Here is a 15,878-nt window from a genome sequence, read left to right as displayed (position 1 = left end):
CTTAGTTGATTCAGGTTTTGGTCTCTAACGAAGCTTTTTGTAATGGTGATGGCTAAATTAATAAAATAATTTTAATTAAAAAAAGAATATTAACTTTTTTTAGTGAAGAATAGTAATTATTAACTAGGAAATTGCTGATTTTTCTGAACTACCGTGGAATGAATAAAGTATATGTCTCACATTGGCACAGATAAGGTAAGCGGTGCTCCCTGTTGTGGCATATAAATGATGGTGATTAGATCTCAATAATTTGAATTAGAATTATACTTAGCCTTTGAGTTAATATAGTATCAGAGTTGGAGGTCATACTAACTTATCAACTATTCTAAAAAATTTACGCTGATAGATTATATATTTAACATGCTCCCTTACGTGCAGCTCTTATATACTCCATGTGGAGAGATAAAAAGCACGACCCTCTACACTGTATAAGAATAGATAATATAAAAAATAAATTAAATGGGTCTAAATGAGATTTGAATATTTGGTCTCTAGATAAAATATGTTCTTCTATCCTGTTAACTCATTAATTATTTTAAAAACTTAAGTTTTTATATCCGCTAATTATCTAACATTTAAGTAATTAAAATTATTTTTACGATAATAACTCATCAATTACTGTAAAAGCTTAAGCTGATAGGTAACGAACCAATTATATATATCATATTTTTAATAAGTTATGAGTTCAAACCTGGCTAATAGAATTAAGTTTTTAAAGTAGTAAGTGAATTAGCAGTTTTAAACATAATCATATATCTAAATCATATGCAATATATATTCCATGTAAGCCCCCAACCACTCCAACCTCAAGCTGCATGCATGAGCTCCTTACTCTAAGCTTTGTTTACACACCAAGGTTCTTAATTAGTAGCAGCATAAAAATGTAAAGCTAGTGATCCTTAATCCTAAAGCACTAATTATATAGTGAAGTATAATAACAATGGCATGTGAGGCATCATTCCTTCTACCTACTAGTCAGGAAGAGCAACGTGACTCTTGCCTTGCCTTGAAGCTACTGTCTTCTCCCAATAAACTCTTCCAGGTGCTCTGGTAAATAAATGCATACATATAACTCCCAGAATCCAAAGCCAAGTGTGAATAAGGATGTGTATAAGAGGCATCATTTTCTAAATTGAATTCGAAATATATTAAAAACCAAAACATAGAGTAGTGTGGTTGATTAAAAAGCATTCCAAATCATGATTTTTTTATAATAAGAAAGGGCCGTTTATGGGCTGGATTAAGGCCCAAATTCTTGGCCAACCTCTTGTGAGACGATAGAGTTGTTTTAATTAGATCATGATCTCATAATTGTTAGAAGAAGGGGATAGATTTTTTGATATATTAGTTAGATAATTAGGTTAACTCTCTCAAAAATAATAATAAATTTTTTTTTTCTCTTGTATCCTTTCATATTCTCTCCATCCAAACATATATCTATTGTGCCTAACATAAGAGAAGCTATATTGTTTATCTATTTTTCCATACTAACATTCTACTTAGTTTTACTTTGGATTTCACTGTCATGCAGCTCTATCTCAAAAGTTCATCAGCACTGCAACTTGAGACATGCTTGCCTAAGTCATCACCTGTTATCTACCTCCTCTCTTTGCAATACTCCACTAATTCTAACTTCACTTGTTATCTACCTCCATGTTCATAAAGATTTGAACTTTGTAATATGCGCATAACGGAAAGAAAGAAAGAAAGAAAGAAAAAGAGAGAGAAAGAAAGAAAGAAAGAAAGAAAGAAAGAAAGTTGTCCTAAAAGCATCCCTCTATACTTGCTTTATTTTTCATGTGTAATGATTACACGCGCATTAATGTTTCCATGATATGCTCTTTCTTCTCAATTATGATTGTGTTTATTGGATCTACATGTATGTATTGTTACTAATCTTGTCTGCATGTTGGATTCCAATGTGGAGTCTACACACATCTCATGAACCTTTGCATCATGAACTCCCGTATGCATGATTAGTGCTATTAAATTTTCTTCTAAGAAGAGCTTTTTATGCATCTTGAAGCAGGCTTAATTTTGTTATTCTTTATGATGTTTTTGACAAGGATTAGATCGAGGAAGTCTAATAATGCTTACATGGAGTCAGTCACCTACTATTTGTCACCCCTTAGCTAGACTTTACTCAAACCAAGAGATCAGCTACTAAGTTGACCAATCTAGATAAAGCAATAGAATAAGTTATGCCATTAAGAAAATTTTAGTTCGTTGTTATATAACCAGTTGACTCAAAAACTTAGGCGGTTTGGTAATGAACCAAGAATATATAATTATATCTTTAAATTGATAACAAACATAGGGATTAAATAAGGATAAATGATGATTGAACTTTAGACCTCAAAAATAAACTACACTATTGGATATCATATTAAATAATCAATTGATCCAAAAGCTTTAGCTATTTTTTTTTATCGAAGTCTATGTATAGTATACCTCTTCTGGTGGCTTAAAAGAGAAGGTCCAAATAGGAATGTCATGCCTGATTTTTAATTCTGATACTGGTTTAAATGCCCAAAGATGTCCAGCAACATGAAGTCCTATACATATTAATTTATTCAAGGGATCCATTAAGCTTCAGTGCTGAAAGAATTTTATGGATAGCACATCACTGTCATTCGCATTATTCCTTAAGCTACAGCCACAAAGGAGAGGTGCAATGTTCAAGAAATGGAAGTGTATGATGGATGGATAGCTGCTTGCTGATCCATGTTGTCAGGTAGGTATCTCTTGATTTAAGCTATGTAACAGTATAGCATGGCATTTCTTGACCTCCTGATTGGCATAAGTAATTATGCTATCCTGCCTCATGAATTGCCATAAATTTCATGAAGAATGAGAACTACAAGTGGTGAAGTATATGTGGCTACAAACCCTCTGCAATAGCTCACTTACAGTCCTTTATGCCTAGAAAAGTTAGCTAAGCTATGCCCATCAAGCTCTAATTTCTTGCCATGTTGTTAGTCTTGTACATACATCGAAGTCTGTACGATAAGGTATTGTCTCGTACGTATTCTAATTCGAATAGTAGGTAGTCAGTTGCTCTGTTTCTGCTGTGCAGCAACCTACCTTCTGATCTGATGCAACCATTTTAAAGTATTCCATGTGATCAATGTAGTTTGTGGATCTGGTGAATCCAATTTTGTGACGTGCTGTCATAATTTCCTTTTTCTGTCTGTTATCTTCTGAGAAACTTGGTTAGTTGTGATGCAATGTTGTGTGGACCTCCAAATGCTCATGGTTTTCAGAAAACTATCGTAATATAGTGATATATTGCATGCGATAGCCTCCTCGCAATTCTATGTTGAAGAACAAGGATATGATCGCATGACAACATAGCAATTCTATGGCAATTTCAGCTGATTTATTTCAGAACATTTTTCTTTTGTTCAGGTCTTCCAGTTGGCAATGATCCTGTTATGATAAACACTATTACAAACAAGAGTAACTTCACTTGATTTGGTGTCAACTACTAAAATATGTGCCAAGAATCGAGTCAATTTTAGAGAGAACTTTATATGAATAACGTGTAGCTTTCATAAGAAAGAGAATTTTATTACCGTAGCAGAAAAAGGAAATATAGGACCGCTCCAATTTTTAGAGTGGTCCTTTAGCTTTTGCAATATCACAATCACATTTATCATCTGGAAGTATCTCCGATCCCTCCATGTTCCCTGGTTCAGAAGGTTTTCATTGACAGAGCAATATACATGTGATGTTCATTCTCCAGGACCACCTTTACACTGAGTTGCAGACAGTGGTGGTCCTAAGATCATCAACTTTTTCTCTAATTTTGGGAAATAAGGTGCACTCTATCCAGCTTCATTCGAGATTTAATGAGTCGCATCTTGCTTGATCTTGTCAACAAATAAAGAGTATGAATACTGATGGAAATCTCCAACATTAGAGTAGACTTATGCCAGTACTTTGCTGCATTAATGTTATTAACTCTAGGCTTCCATGCCAGTACTGTCGTAGCTGCAAAAAAAAAAAAAAAAAAAAAGGGTCAACCAAAAGGCTTATCGCTTCCTGTAAGTATGGAAAAACTAGATACCAAGTAGATATCTTGAAGGGAAGGCTACTCGATAGTATAATTTATTGCGATGAAAGATGCCCCCCAAGCTCCTCATGGGAACTCATCATAAATTTGGTGAGTTGTAACTTGTTAGGTAGCTTTGTATCATAGTGATATAATATCATCCCATTCTGCACTCTGCAAAACAGCAAGAGAGTTTCTACTCTGAATAGTTGCTTACTGCTAAAGGAATTAAGCATCATTCACAAATCTTTATAACAATTGCCAAGTGTGGTAGGTGGCAAGTTGCCATATGGATCACTTGTCCTGCATTCAGCACACCATGGATCTCAGACAGCATTTTATCTTTTGCAGGATCACTATATCCTCTCAGCTGTGACATGTCAACTCCCGATAGGTGCATGCCATCACTGCATTGATCTGTCCAAGGTGGCATCAGAAGAAAAAGAATTTGGATCAAAATACTGCCCTACTTAGTTGTCACAGTATGGACCCTACCATTCTACCAAGTTTGGTACTCACCTTCCTTTCTGACTGTGTAGCCATCTAAAGCAGTGAGAAAAGATGTGGACTGTGGGAGAAGAATGTTGGAAAAGGGTTGGAGGTGCAAACTCATTCACAGTTATAAATAAATGATGAAAGGCAGAAGCAGTCTCAGAGCTACTTGCAAGGTTCATGAGGAGGTGAGTTGTGCAGGATGGAGAAGCAGGGCACGTGCATTACTATCTAACGTCCCTAATTAGCATCACAAAAGTTAGCTAGTTCTTCATGTGCCCATCTTCTCCACCAAGCCCACCTCACCTGATCTAATCAACCACACATTGCCCGTAATCAGAGATATTTGGATATATATATATATATATATATCCATTTTCAAGGTAAGTTGTTATCAAGCCCTTGATGTTTATCTTTCATTCTCTTTCAATCTTTATGTTTGCAGTTTTTGTTTCAGTATTTGTCCACCAAGTAGCTACAATATTTTCTTTGATCCATATGGAATCTTGCTCTTTATCATCTTCTGGTTCTTTCTACAATTCAAGAGAGCAGCATAAGCTTTGTATTTGTAGTGTATACATTCTTACTCTTATATTTGCTGCAGTAAGTTGTATAAAGTAGAATTTTCTTAAAAAGCAAAAACTATTATCAAGTGGTAGGTTGCTCGTCGACAAGTAGCTTGGATTTGCTACAGCCGCCGAGGAACAAGTAGCTCAGTCACCATCCGGGGAAGAACCAGTACTTAAGAAAGCTAATAATTTTGACGTTACGATAAGATAAGATCCCGACAAGTACAAAATCAAGGTTCTCACTTAGAATAAAAACTCATCTTAGTCAACTTGAAAATTGGACGAGTATAACTCTGTAATCATTTCGAAAAAGAATTGCAAACTGTGTGATGTCTGAACTGTGGCTAAATGATAAGAATGTAACTGAAAGGTAAAGACATAAGCACCTTTCGATCCAAAATCAGTAGTAGGATCTTTTCTAACTTTTGTTGCAGACTGAAGAAGGATACTTGCAGTTACCCAATCAATAGGAGAGAAAAACAAGAAACATGAGAAGAATAACTGGACTATTTGTAATTTATATGGGAAAGATGCAGTAACAAGCTATAGAGTTGAGATAAATTGTTGCATGAAGCAATTCTTGCATTATATTTCTGTGTACAAGAATGAGCAACAGGTAATTTTGTTCCCTCAAGGAACATTCATATCAGGCACTTCATTCTGATACAATGGATACAAGAGAATAGAAGAATAATCAAATGCATATTACAAGCAATTACCGAGTACTATCCAGCAGCCATCCACAGACATAAGGCGGCAAAAGGTGTCCCAAATGAAGATACTCATGCAGATGCGATCCATATAGATCTTCATAATATGGCAGTAGAACCCTGCATTTTCCACTCTGCTGCTGAATTCTCTTATCAACTCTTGGAGTATCATTTGAGAACATTCAAGTGGCACCGCAAACTCCAATCACAGTTATGACTTATGAAAATCTCCATTCTCTGACTCTGCAGAGTCTCCTGTTGGTTAACCATTTCATTGTGTACCTCAATTGCTTCACTAAGAAACAACAATAGCCCAAGGCCTGCATACTAAAAGAAATCCTTCAAAAGAGTTTCCAGCCTTGCCCAGGCAACAGTTTAGTTATCCCAGTCAATGGAAATATAATGTCGGATGTACATATGCAGATTGCTCAGTTTAACATCACTACCCCATAAGAAGACTTCTGCCACCCAAATAGCATCAAAGGATGTAATAATCTCAGAATTATTGGAAAAATTCTTCTTAATCATCTTATGTTTGAGACAACTTAATCCAAGCTTTATCTCTGCACAACAATACAAGAGCACTTAGGCCATCACAAGCTACAAGGGACTTCTAGCTAAAAACTGTTACCACCTTTATGTAACAATTCCTTCCAAACAAATTGAGGTTTCCAAATAACTCAACTGTAGACTATCAATAAAAGATCTCCATGACCTGGCATCAGGAGCAACAGACCGGCTGATCATCTCCATTAAAATTTCAATTGCTTCAGGGAAATGGCCTTTCTCAATCAAGCCATGTATCAAAGTATTGAAACGTGAAGGCCCTGGAACAAACCCCTTGGGCAGCATCTCCATCAACAGCTGATATGCTTCCATTATTTGACCTTTACTATGCAACCCATCAAGGAGAATAGTATAAGTCTGAGAGTTCCATTGGAGACCCTTCCTGCACATTGTGCTGCTCACCTCCCTTGCTTTCCTTATCTCACCGATTTTCATGTATCCAGCTATAAGTATGTTAAAGGTCTCTATATCAGGATTGCACCCAGCTCTTTCCATGCATTTAACCATTCTACAAGCTCGTTCAAACTCTCCCTGGTTACATAAGCCATTAATATAGGTGTTGTAAGTAACACGATCAGGGCAAAGACCTATCAAGAGCATTTCATCAAAAAGGTCATCAACCTTTTCAAAGTTATTTGCCATGTCGAACCCAAATAGAATTCTATTATAACTCACAACATCAGGCCATCTGCCATCCAGTTTCATCCGAGTAAGAACATTATAGGCATCATTTACTTTCCCTTCCCTAACAAGCACATCAATCACAGAATTATACTCCAACGTGCCAGGCAAGAAACTGGCATTCCGCATTTCCTCCAAGAAATCCATAACCTCAGCAGAACCTGCCTCTCTACAGAGCGAGCGAAGTACCAAAGAGTACATTCTCTCATCTGGGTTGCACCCATGAAGTGGCATCATGTTCATGAGCTCTACTGCAGAGCCCAATTTTCCATTCCTACAAAGAACTCTGACCAAAATCCAGAAAGTGGATGCCTCAAGTCGAACGTTCATATCCGGAGTCTTCACCAGAACATCTCTAACCAAAGCAAGACCCTCCTTTTTCTTACATAAAACCAACAGCAATGCATTTAGCGATATCACAGAAGGCGTGCACCGGATCCTTGGCATTCTGAAGAACACATTGACTGCGTCTTGGACCATGCCAGCTCTGCCATAATTCTGAATTATATCGACAAATATCCTTTCGGGGACATCAATCTTTTCAACTTTCTCAAGATGATCAAGAATCGGAGGCAGATGACAAACAAGACGATGCCGAAACAGATAACTAAAGGCAAAGGAGTATGCGGCAGGGTTAGGGGTGGACTCGTAGCTTTTAAAGCAATCGATCAAGAGAGAGAGTAAATTATCAGCAGGGCTTCTCTCTCGCAACAATTTCTTCTTGAAGGTTTCAAATGCTTGCAGCTCGCCGAAGCTTTGGTCCCACTTGCCTCTGTAAGGAGAGGGAGGCCATTTCCAACTCCTCATATTGCAGACTAATTAAATGAGAAACGAGAGAGACGGTTTTATCTCTTTTCCCTTAGAGAACTGTAGCTTTCTTCCTTTTCCCACTGGGACATTTCAACGAACAGGTGATAGACACAGAAACTACAACTGAACACATCCGACTCCTCAACATTGCAAGGAAACTAGGAAAAAAAAAATCCTCTGCGGTTTGCTAAGGAGGTAGAAACCATTAGGAAATCCCCCTTTTAAGTTAGGCAGAACCCTAGAGGGAGAGACTGGAGGATCAAACCAGGAGATGCGCATCAGTAGAAAAGGAGAAATTTGATATTTATTACAACAACATCTATGTAGAAGCGTTCTCAACAGTGAAGTTTTGGTTACACGTACGCAATTCACACACACACACACACACACACACACACATCATCTGGCGTAAAACATAGCAACTAATAAGTGCAAATTATTGGGATTAGATCCAAATACACACTAATTAATCGTCCGAGTTCTCTTCCAATCGGTGCATCCCTTCAAGAACAACAACGAGAGCCACGACGAAGGCATAGTCGAAATTCGGATGGACGGTCACACCGAACGCCTCCTTCCCCCGCGTTGCATTCGTACCGGTGTGCTCCCGGCTCACCTGCACCGTCCAATTTGATCGATATAGCATGTATGCAGACTTCGTGACATATTTCTTAATTACCAAAATACCCAAAGGGATAATGATATTATTCTATAGATTATTAGTTAACTTAAGTAAGTGCATATGCTAACTGTCGAATAAAATAGTGATAAAACTGAAGGGCATTTTCTTAATATGTAACGAGAAAAGGGAATATTAATTTTAGAGAAATTTGTATCTAATACCTTGCTTTATAATATAATCATCATTTATATTCTATATTTTTACTATTTATAAATTAAGCTTTATGATTTAGTTAAAATATTCCATTAAGTAAATATATTTTATTGTTAAAATAACTAAAATGTTTTTCTTTTTAAAATTACTAAAATATCGTTAGTATGACTTAGTTGAGGGTACTTTTTTAAATTATAACATAATTTCATTAAAAGTCAGAGTGATATATGTAATTTTTCTTAATTTTAAAATGAAAATTAGAAATAATAATCTCTTACTTGGGCGATGATGCTATTAGTCGATCCACGGTAGATAGTGCATTCTCTATCGAAGAAGTTCCCCTTGATCCTGAAGTCACAAGGCTCCTCATCGATATTAGCAGCTAAGAAGACATCAAACTTGACTCTTAGACCCGAAGCCTTCTTTACGCTGAAAACAAAATCGCTCTCTTCCGAGCTCTCTCCTCTAAACACGCGCCATCTTTCACTTGTAGTCCATAGCTAGCATGTCATATTTAAGGAGTCGTCGTTAGATCCTTGATTTAAAAATATTATAAGCATTAGTTTTTTTATTATTATTATTTCAAAAGGTTGGAAGGATCAACCTTCTTTTTCATGGTGACCACCGAATTCCCGATGCCGTCGAGGAGGATGCGTCGATCCCGGAGGGTCAGCAGTTCTTCCCTGACCTTGAAAATGACGACGCCGTTCACGTCGGTGACGGTGAGGTCGCAGTCTGTTAAGCAGTGGGCCTTCTTGGAGACGGTGAGCTGCACCGGGTAGGGCAGGCAGAATTGCTGCCCCAACACCACCGGCGAATTCTGCACGCCCACCGCCTCCGCCGTCGCTACGGCCGCAGGGTACGGCGGGCTGAATTGCGGGCCCGCCGCCGCTGCTGCTGGCGCCGCTACGCCGGCGGGGTAGGGCTCGCAGAACTGCGGGCCCGCTGCTGGGCCGGCGGCTGACTGCACGTTGCCCGGAGTTATGAGCGACCTATTGCGGAACTCCATGGCAGATCTAACGAGAAGAATAGCGGGAGAAAGATATAGGTCGACTATATAGCAAAGGTTAATCTTTTGTCTTTGGAATCGATGACTTGGCTTTGATCAGGTCAATGCTTTTATAATACCAACGACTATCAATTTGGTAGTTTTCAAGTAAAGAATTAATATATCTATTCAATATTCATCCATAGAGATTAGAGTATAAGAGAGAGAGAGAGAGGAGAGTATATATTATATAGTCTATTTACAAATAGATAGATTTATATCAAGTTGTCTTGCTCGAGTATAATAAAGAAGGAATATAAACAAATGCAGCACGGCATTAATTCATCTCAAATCGTTGTTAGAATATTTTAAACGCTACCAGCTGGAAAAATGAATGCAAGCGGCTTATAGCCCACATATTTGTGCAGAACTATAGGCAAAGAAATCAGCAGACAGGTGATGCAAAATTAAGGCCATAATGAAATGAATATGGAACATATTCTTGCACGAACAAGCACTGGAATATGCTTGAACATGGAATTTATTTCCTTATAGTTTTTGGGTCTCACTGATCATATTGAATGGTTATGAATTAATTATTTTTTATGACTGTTACCTCAAATGTGGTGGATATTATGTTCTTCTCTTGAGATAAGGCAAAGATAAACTAACACATCATCATCAAATTCTGCGTACCTATGATTCCTATACTGGAATGTGATTCAATTATTCTATAGCGTATTTCTAAATGTTTAATAGAATATTAAAACACCAATTAAAGTGTTTCAAAGTGTATCCTCTCATTTGAAGTGCACTCATGAAGCCGGCATCAGGTTCCTAAGCTCAATATATATCCAAGCCCACTTTTCCATTTGGACTATTTCTACAGAGAACTCTAACAAAAATTCAGAAAGAAAGTGGACGCCAAGAGGCAAAATTATATATATATATATATGCGATCTCATCGTTGAGCATCAATTGCATGTTGCGAGATGAACGAAACCCTAAAGCCCAATGGTGAGATACTAAAATTTAGCATCATTGAACACTAAAAGGAGCTCAATAGTTGGGTTTAGCAATCTATGACTAAGTCATGAGTTTAATTACCCCCATGAACACTAACTAGGATTAATATTTGATCCTTTTTTGTTAAAATCAAAGTGCTATGTGTGTATTACATAGCTCATACGAGTCCGTTTCTTAAGAAGCTTGATCAATTGTTTAATCTATATATCGAGCAGAACGAGCTATTTTATCTTTAGTATTTTCTTTATAAGCAATGGGCTCGTGCTTGATTTTAAAAAGAAGAAGAAAATACTAGCTATGAGCATGTTTCAATGATCACGTAAAACATAGCAAGTCCAAAAATATTTAATTTAGCGTTACAATTCGAGGGCTATGAGATATTCGAGTCGTCTTTGTCTCTGTGAATCCGATCAAGAACAGCAACGAGAGCCACAATGAAAGCATAGTCAACGTTCGGATGAACGGTCACACCGAAGGTCTCTTTCCCAAGCAATGCATTCGTAACAGTGTACTCACGGCTCATCTGCACCATCCAATATATATACATATGATCAAGGTGGATTAACCAATCAACTGCTTCCAAAAGTTTTAATATGTACTTATTACCCTTCTTCTTACGGTTAATGTTTGGGTTGCAAAATATAAATTAAATTAATGACTTTGATCCTTATTTTCTCTTTTTAACTTTCTTAAGAAGAGAACCAATTTATTAAATTCTATTTTCTAGTAACTAAATATATCTTTACATAAAATTGAATAATATGATATTCCTAGAAAATTTGTAAAATTTAATATATTATTACAAAATAAAAATGTCATGTTAAACGTACTAAAACTGTGATTAATTCTTTGAGAAATTTATTAAAACCACGATGTCAATTTTATTTTATCGTATTTGCATTTATCATTTGACTAGTATATTTTACTTTTATTGCATCAAAAACAAGTGAAGTTAACCTTAATTTAACATCAGCTAACAAAGAGAATATGCCATGCCTTTTAAAAAAAAGGAAAAGAAAGAAAGAATGCCCTTTATAAATATTCCTATTAGATTGTTGTTTGAATTAATAAACACATGCAAATTTATATGACTAAAAGATTTTCTTTTTCAAAGTTGAGCATAAAATATTTATGAACAATTTTTGTCTAGCATTATTGGAGAAAAATAGTCTTTTAAATCTAATTATAATTATAATTATAATTAATTAAATTTAGGGTTAAATATATTTTATCTCATATACTTATGCCTAAAATCACTTTATCCATGTAAGCGTGATCATTGAGTAGGCGGGGAAAGTTTAGGTTGCGCTTTTCGGGTCAATTGAGCTTAAATATCTGTTCGCAATCCGATCTGACAATCACTCGAGCTATAGATGAGTATTGTGAATCGGGCTTTCAGGCTAGACCAGGCGAGCAAAAGCTTCGTCTATACCCCCCACTACCAACTCAGGCTTGGGTCAAGTCGGGTCAAGCCTAAATTGAGCTCGGGCTAGCCCGATATAAAATAGAGCAGATTTGGGCCGAGTTTGGGTATGTTGGGCCTAATGATCATGTCTACCCCCATGTATTTTAAAAGGTTTAAAACTAGTTCTTGTACTTAGAACTAAAATAAAACCGTTAGTTTTTCTATCTAAATTAACAAAGCATGTCCGAAAAATTTCAAAAATTAAATGGCAGACTGAATTCACTCCATTTTTAATTTTTTATTAACAAAAATATCCTTCCCCTTTTATATAATCATCTCTCTCTTTAAAAAATACTCATATATTTTTTTTTCTTTACTTTTTAGATTGAGGTTACTATATAGTAAGTTTTATTAAATTTAATTTTTATAAGTTTAATATTCATATTACATCTAAGAATAAGATAAATATGAGGTTAAAAAAATAGAGATAAAAATTACATCTATTTTGCCTAATAAACATGATGGAGATATTTTAGTCAATTTAAGTGTATTTTATTAACTTTAACGACGATTTTAATTTAGTTGTAAGTATATGGGTTGGTTTGACACTTTTCAAAGCACATAATGATAAAATATATTTAATTCTTAAATAAAATAAATAAAGTGACATAATTAAAAGGGTACAAAAATTTCACCGACAATTATGATACTTTAAAAACTTTATTAATTATTATGATATTTTATGCCAATTATACAAAAATCTCTAACCTTAAAAACTTAAAAATAGTAAAATTATTTTATATCTATCATTAATTTAACTCATCTATATTGTATCTAATCATTAAGACAACTAATATCATAGTGTTTTTGAGACAATCAAAGTTAGAGTTACGCGATAAATATGCATATAATAGATTGTGAATGATAACAAACAAAACTTATAATGTTTTTGATAAAATTTTCAGAATTCTTTCTTACTTGGGCAAGGATGGTATTAGATGATCCCAGGTAGACGGTGCATTGTCTATTGAGGTAGTTCCCCTTGATCTTAAAGTCACAAGACTCCTCACTGGTATTAGCACCTAAGAAGACATCATACTCTGCATTCAAGTAGATAATTGAAGCCCTCTTCATGCTGAAAAGCAAATCCTTCTCTTCTTTGACGTCTCCTCTAAACACTCGCCATCTATGATGTATACTCCGTATCTGATACATCATATAGTGATTTAGATAATAACATGCAGCTATACATTCTAAATACCCATTTGACATAAAAATTAAAACAAAACAAGAAATTGTGGACATTAATTAGAGTAATTAATTAGGAATTTAAAAAGACACCACTTTGAATAATTAACCCAATCCTTCTTCTTTTTTAATAAAAGATAAGGATTTTGGGAAAAGTTATTACGATAGGTTCCAACCATAAAAATCCTAAAATGTAAGTAGGTTTTTGCAAATGTTCACCTTTTTTTTCATGGTGACAACCGGATTCCCGACGCCGTCGAGAAGGACGCATCGACCCCGGAGGGTCAACAGTTCTCTCTTGACCTTGAAAATGACGACCCCGTCTACGTTGGTGACGGCGAAGTCGCTGTCTGTTATGCTGACGTTCTGCTTGGCGACGGTGAGCTGCACGGGGTGGGGCAGGCAGAATTGCGAGCCCACCACCACCGCCGCCGCCTTTAAGCCGGCGGCCGACGGCGCGTTGCTCGGAGTCGTGGTCGATGTACTACTGGCGGTCGCCATGGCAGGATGAGGGCGAGAATAGCAGGAGATCCTCGTAGATTTGTATAGCATCTTGCTCGTTTGAATTTAGGGTCACTGGGTTGACTTTGATCCGATCAACGCGTGGGGGAGGAGCCGATCATATACATGCCCTGGTGTAGGAATTTCCTTCATTCAGATTATTTGGTAATTGATAGTCCTTGAGATTAGCTTACCAACTGAGAAAGGTTAAAAAAGAAACTAGTGTTAAAGTATTATAATATCTATTTTCATACCCATAGAGTGAAAAATATTGCATAATATTAATACCGCATCAAAAATTAAAGAAAAAGAGAGAATATTTTGGCACTAAATCAATTCAAATCATTACTATAATATTTTACACATTGCCAGCTGCAAATGAAAACGAAGCCTTCAGTCAACATTCAACAAAGACAGCCGTAGAGATCTATCTAATCGTGCCTGGTGGTGATCCGCACTAGATCTATATTTTTCCTAATCTTTGTTTAAGAGACACGAGAGGAGTCGAAGCACAAAACGAGGTCATCGATCTTCCGCCTCCTCCTCTTGGGATCTGATTTTGCCGCCGCCGACAAAGATAGCCGCCAAGATCACCGTTGGGAGAATGGCGTCTCCGAGCTACTCCTACGCGCCCTTGTCGGGCATGGCCCCCGTGGTGGGCCCCCAGTTCTGCCACCCCTACCCCGTTGATCTCACTGTCACCAAGAAGGCCCTCAGCATGACCGACGGCGACTTCGCCGTCACCGACGTCAACGGGTCCGTCGTCCTCAAGGTCCGCGGCCGCATCCTCAGCCTCCGCGACCGCCGCGTCCTCCTCGACGCCGCCGGCAATCCCCTCGTCACCATGCACGAAAAGGTCAACCGCCCCTTCCTCTCGATCTCCATCTCTATAACAGTTAAACCTTTACACACTTCAATCTCAAGAGATGATCTAAAATTGATCTAAAATAGATTTACAGTGACAAATTATTCGACGAATTATTGGGAGCCAGTTGATAGATTTGAAGAAACCCCCAAATGAATATGTTTTATTGTAGCTTTTTCCTATAAAATATATTGAATTGAATCATTATACTCGTCCGGTAACTGGTTAAAAAGCTTAAGCCATTAATATATCTTTAGATACCCAGTTGAAAAGCTTAAATTGTTAAGTAACATACTAATAACAATATATCTCATTCTTGTGACGATACTGATATATGCTTGCTGAAACTTTGCAAAAAATACAATCCATTTCCTCTAATTTCAACAATCATCTACCAGATACTGAGTGCTCATCATAGATGGCAAGTGTTCAGAGGAGACAGCACCGACGCCAAAGATTTGCTCTACAGCGTAAAGAAGTCATCATTCATCCAGCTCAAAACCGAGCTGGATGTGTTCTTATCTGCAAACACTGGAGAGCAATGTTGTGACTTCAAGATCAAAGGAAGCTACTTTGAGAGGTCATGCATAGTCTACCTTGGCTCATCTAATAACATCATTGCTCAAGTAAGGAATGCTCCTATTACTAGTCCTTTACAACTCAATTTGTTAGGCAATTGAATTGATATATGAAGTCGTATCAATGTTGCAGATGAACCGCCAGTACACGGTCAAGAACGTATTGCTTGGAAAGGATACATTTGGTGTCACCGTATACCCTAACGTCGACTATGCTTTCATCGTGTCCCTCATCGTGATCCTCGATGAGATTCACAGAGACAATCGAGATTGATCCTTCTATTTACCTCCGTTTGCGAACTCCTTTCGATCGTGGCTATTGAGTTCATATGAATGATGTAAAATTATGTGCAGGTTTTGTGTTTTGGGCATTCAGATTTCTCTATAGTTCTTGTGACCGAAAGATTATTTTGCGAAGCACACTTTGATGCATGCATGCTTTATGTATTGTTGTATGATAATTATTCTTTCCTCTTTATGTGAATGAGCACATATTAATGCTGATCAGGAAGTGCAATAAATTTGACACTTGTTAATTCTATTCTGCAC

General features: G+C 36.8%; 4 protein-coding genes across 4 annotated transcripts; 1 reads left to right on the top strand and 3 right to left on the bottom strand.

The window, feature by feature from the left end:
• Nucleotides 1-6,448: 6,448 nt before the first annotated feature.
• On the bottom strand, nt 6,449-9,808 carry LOC140771472 (uncharacterized). Its single transcript, XM_073113047.1, has 3 exons — nt 9,323-9,808; nt 8,997-9,218; nt 6,449-8,499 (listed from the first exon to the last, which is right to left on the bottom strand). Exon 3 carries the CDS (start codon nt 7,878-7,880, stop codon nt 6,462-6,464), a length of 1,419 nt encoding a protein of 472 aa, XP_072969148.1. The 5' UTR covers nt 7,881-8,499; nt 8,997-9,218; nt 9,323-9,808; the 3' UTR covers nt 6,449-6,461.
• Nucleotides 8,350-9,727, bottom strand: LOC140769845 (protein LURP-one-related 10-like). Its single transcript, XM_073110728.1, has 3 exons — nt 9,323-9,727; nt 8,997-9,218; nt 8,350-8,499 (listed from the first exon to the last, which is right to left on the bottom strand). Exons 1-3 carry the CDS (start codon nt 9,725-9,727, stop codon nt 8,350-8,352), a joined length of 777 nt encoding a protein of 258 aa, XP_072966829.1.
• A 1,205-nt stretch (nt 9,809-11,013) lies between the features above and the next one.
• Nucleotides 11,014-13,928, bottom strand: LOC140771008 (protein LURP-one-related 15-like). The gene is made up of 3 exons (XM_073112356.1): nt 13,605-13,928; nt 13,116-13,343; nt 11,014-11,255 (listed from the first exon to the last, which is right to left on the bottom strand). The coding sequence occupies exons 1-3, from the start codon at nt 13,884-13,886 to the stop codon at nt 11,103-11,105; spliced, it is 663 nt and encodes a 220-aa protein (XP_072968457.1). The 5' UTR covers nt 13,887-13,928; the 3' UTR covers nt 11,014-11,102.
• A 394-nt stretch (nt 13,929-14,322) lies between these two features.
• On the top strand, nt 14,323-15,870 carry LOC140770885 (protein LURP-one-related 15). Its single transcript, XM_073112204.1, has 3 exons — nt 14,323-14,742; nt 15,150-15,377; nt 15,463-15,870. Exons 1-3 carry the CDS (start codon nt 14,491-14,493, stop codon nt 15,601-15,603), a joined length of 621 nt encoding a protein of 206 aa, XP_072968305.1. The 5' UTR covers nt 14,323-14,490; the 3' UTR covers nt 15,604-15,870.
• The last annotated feature ends 8 nt before the right edge of the window (nt 15,871-15,878 follow it).

The sequence above is a fragment of the Typha angustifolia genome, chromosome 11 (genome assembly GCF_048772165.1).
Source record: "Typha angustifolia cultivar Huaian chromosome 11, ASM4877216v1, whole genome shotgun sequence".
In the NCBI taxonomy this organism is placed as follows: Eukaryota; Viridiplantae; Streptophyta; class Magnoliopsida; order Poales; family Typhaceae; genus Typha; species Typha angustifolia.
This window is presented reverse-complemented; position numbering and strand designations above follow the sequence as displayed.

Coding starts and splice junctions, on each gene's coding strand:
- LOC140769845 (XM_073110728.1), bottom strand. CDS start 9,727: ATGGAGTTCCGCAATAGGTCGCTCATAACTCCGGGCAACGTGCAGTCA. Junction 9,219..9,322: donor TGGTCACCATGAAAAAGAAG/GTTGATCCTTCC, acceptor ATGACATGCTAG/CTATGGACTACAAGTGAAAG. Junction 8,500..8,996: donor CTAATAGCATCATCGCCCAA/GTAAGAGATTAT, acceptor TGGACGGTGCAG/GTGAGCCGGGAGCACACCGG.
- LOC140771472 (XM_073113047.1), bottom strand. CDS start 7,880: ATGAGGAGTTGGAAATGGCCTCCCTCTCCTTACAGAGGCAAGTGGGAC.
- LOC140771008 (XM_073112356.1), bottom strand. CDS start 13,886: ATGGCGACCGCCAGTAGTACATCGACCACGACTCCGAGCAACGCGCCG. Junction 13,344..13,604: donor TTGTCACCATGAAAAAAAAG/GTGAACATTTGC, acceptor ATGATGTATCAG/ATACGGAGTATACATCATAG. Junction 11,256..13,115: donor CTAATACCATCCTTGCCCAA/GTAAGAAAGAAT, acceptor TGGATGGTGCAG/ATGAGCCGTGAGTACACTGT.
- LOC140770885 (XM_073112204.1), top strand. CDS start 14,491: ATGGCGTCTCCGAGCTACTCCTACGCGCCCTTGTCGGGCATGGCCCCC. Junction 14,743..15,149: donor TCGTCACCATGCACGAAAAG/GTCAACCGCCCC, acceptor ATCATCTACCAG/ATACTGAGTGCTCATCATAG. Junction 15,378..15,462: donor CTAATAACATCATTGCTCAA/GTAAGGAATGCT, acceptor TCAATGTTGCAG/ATGAACCGCCAGTACACGGT.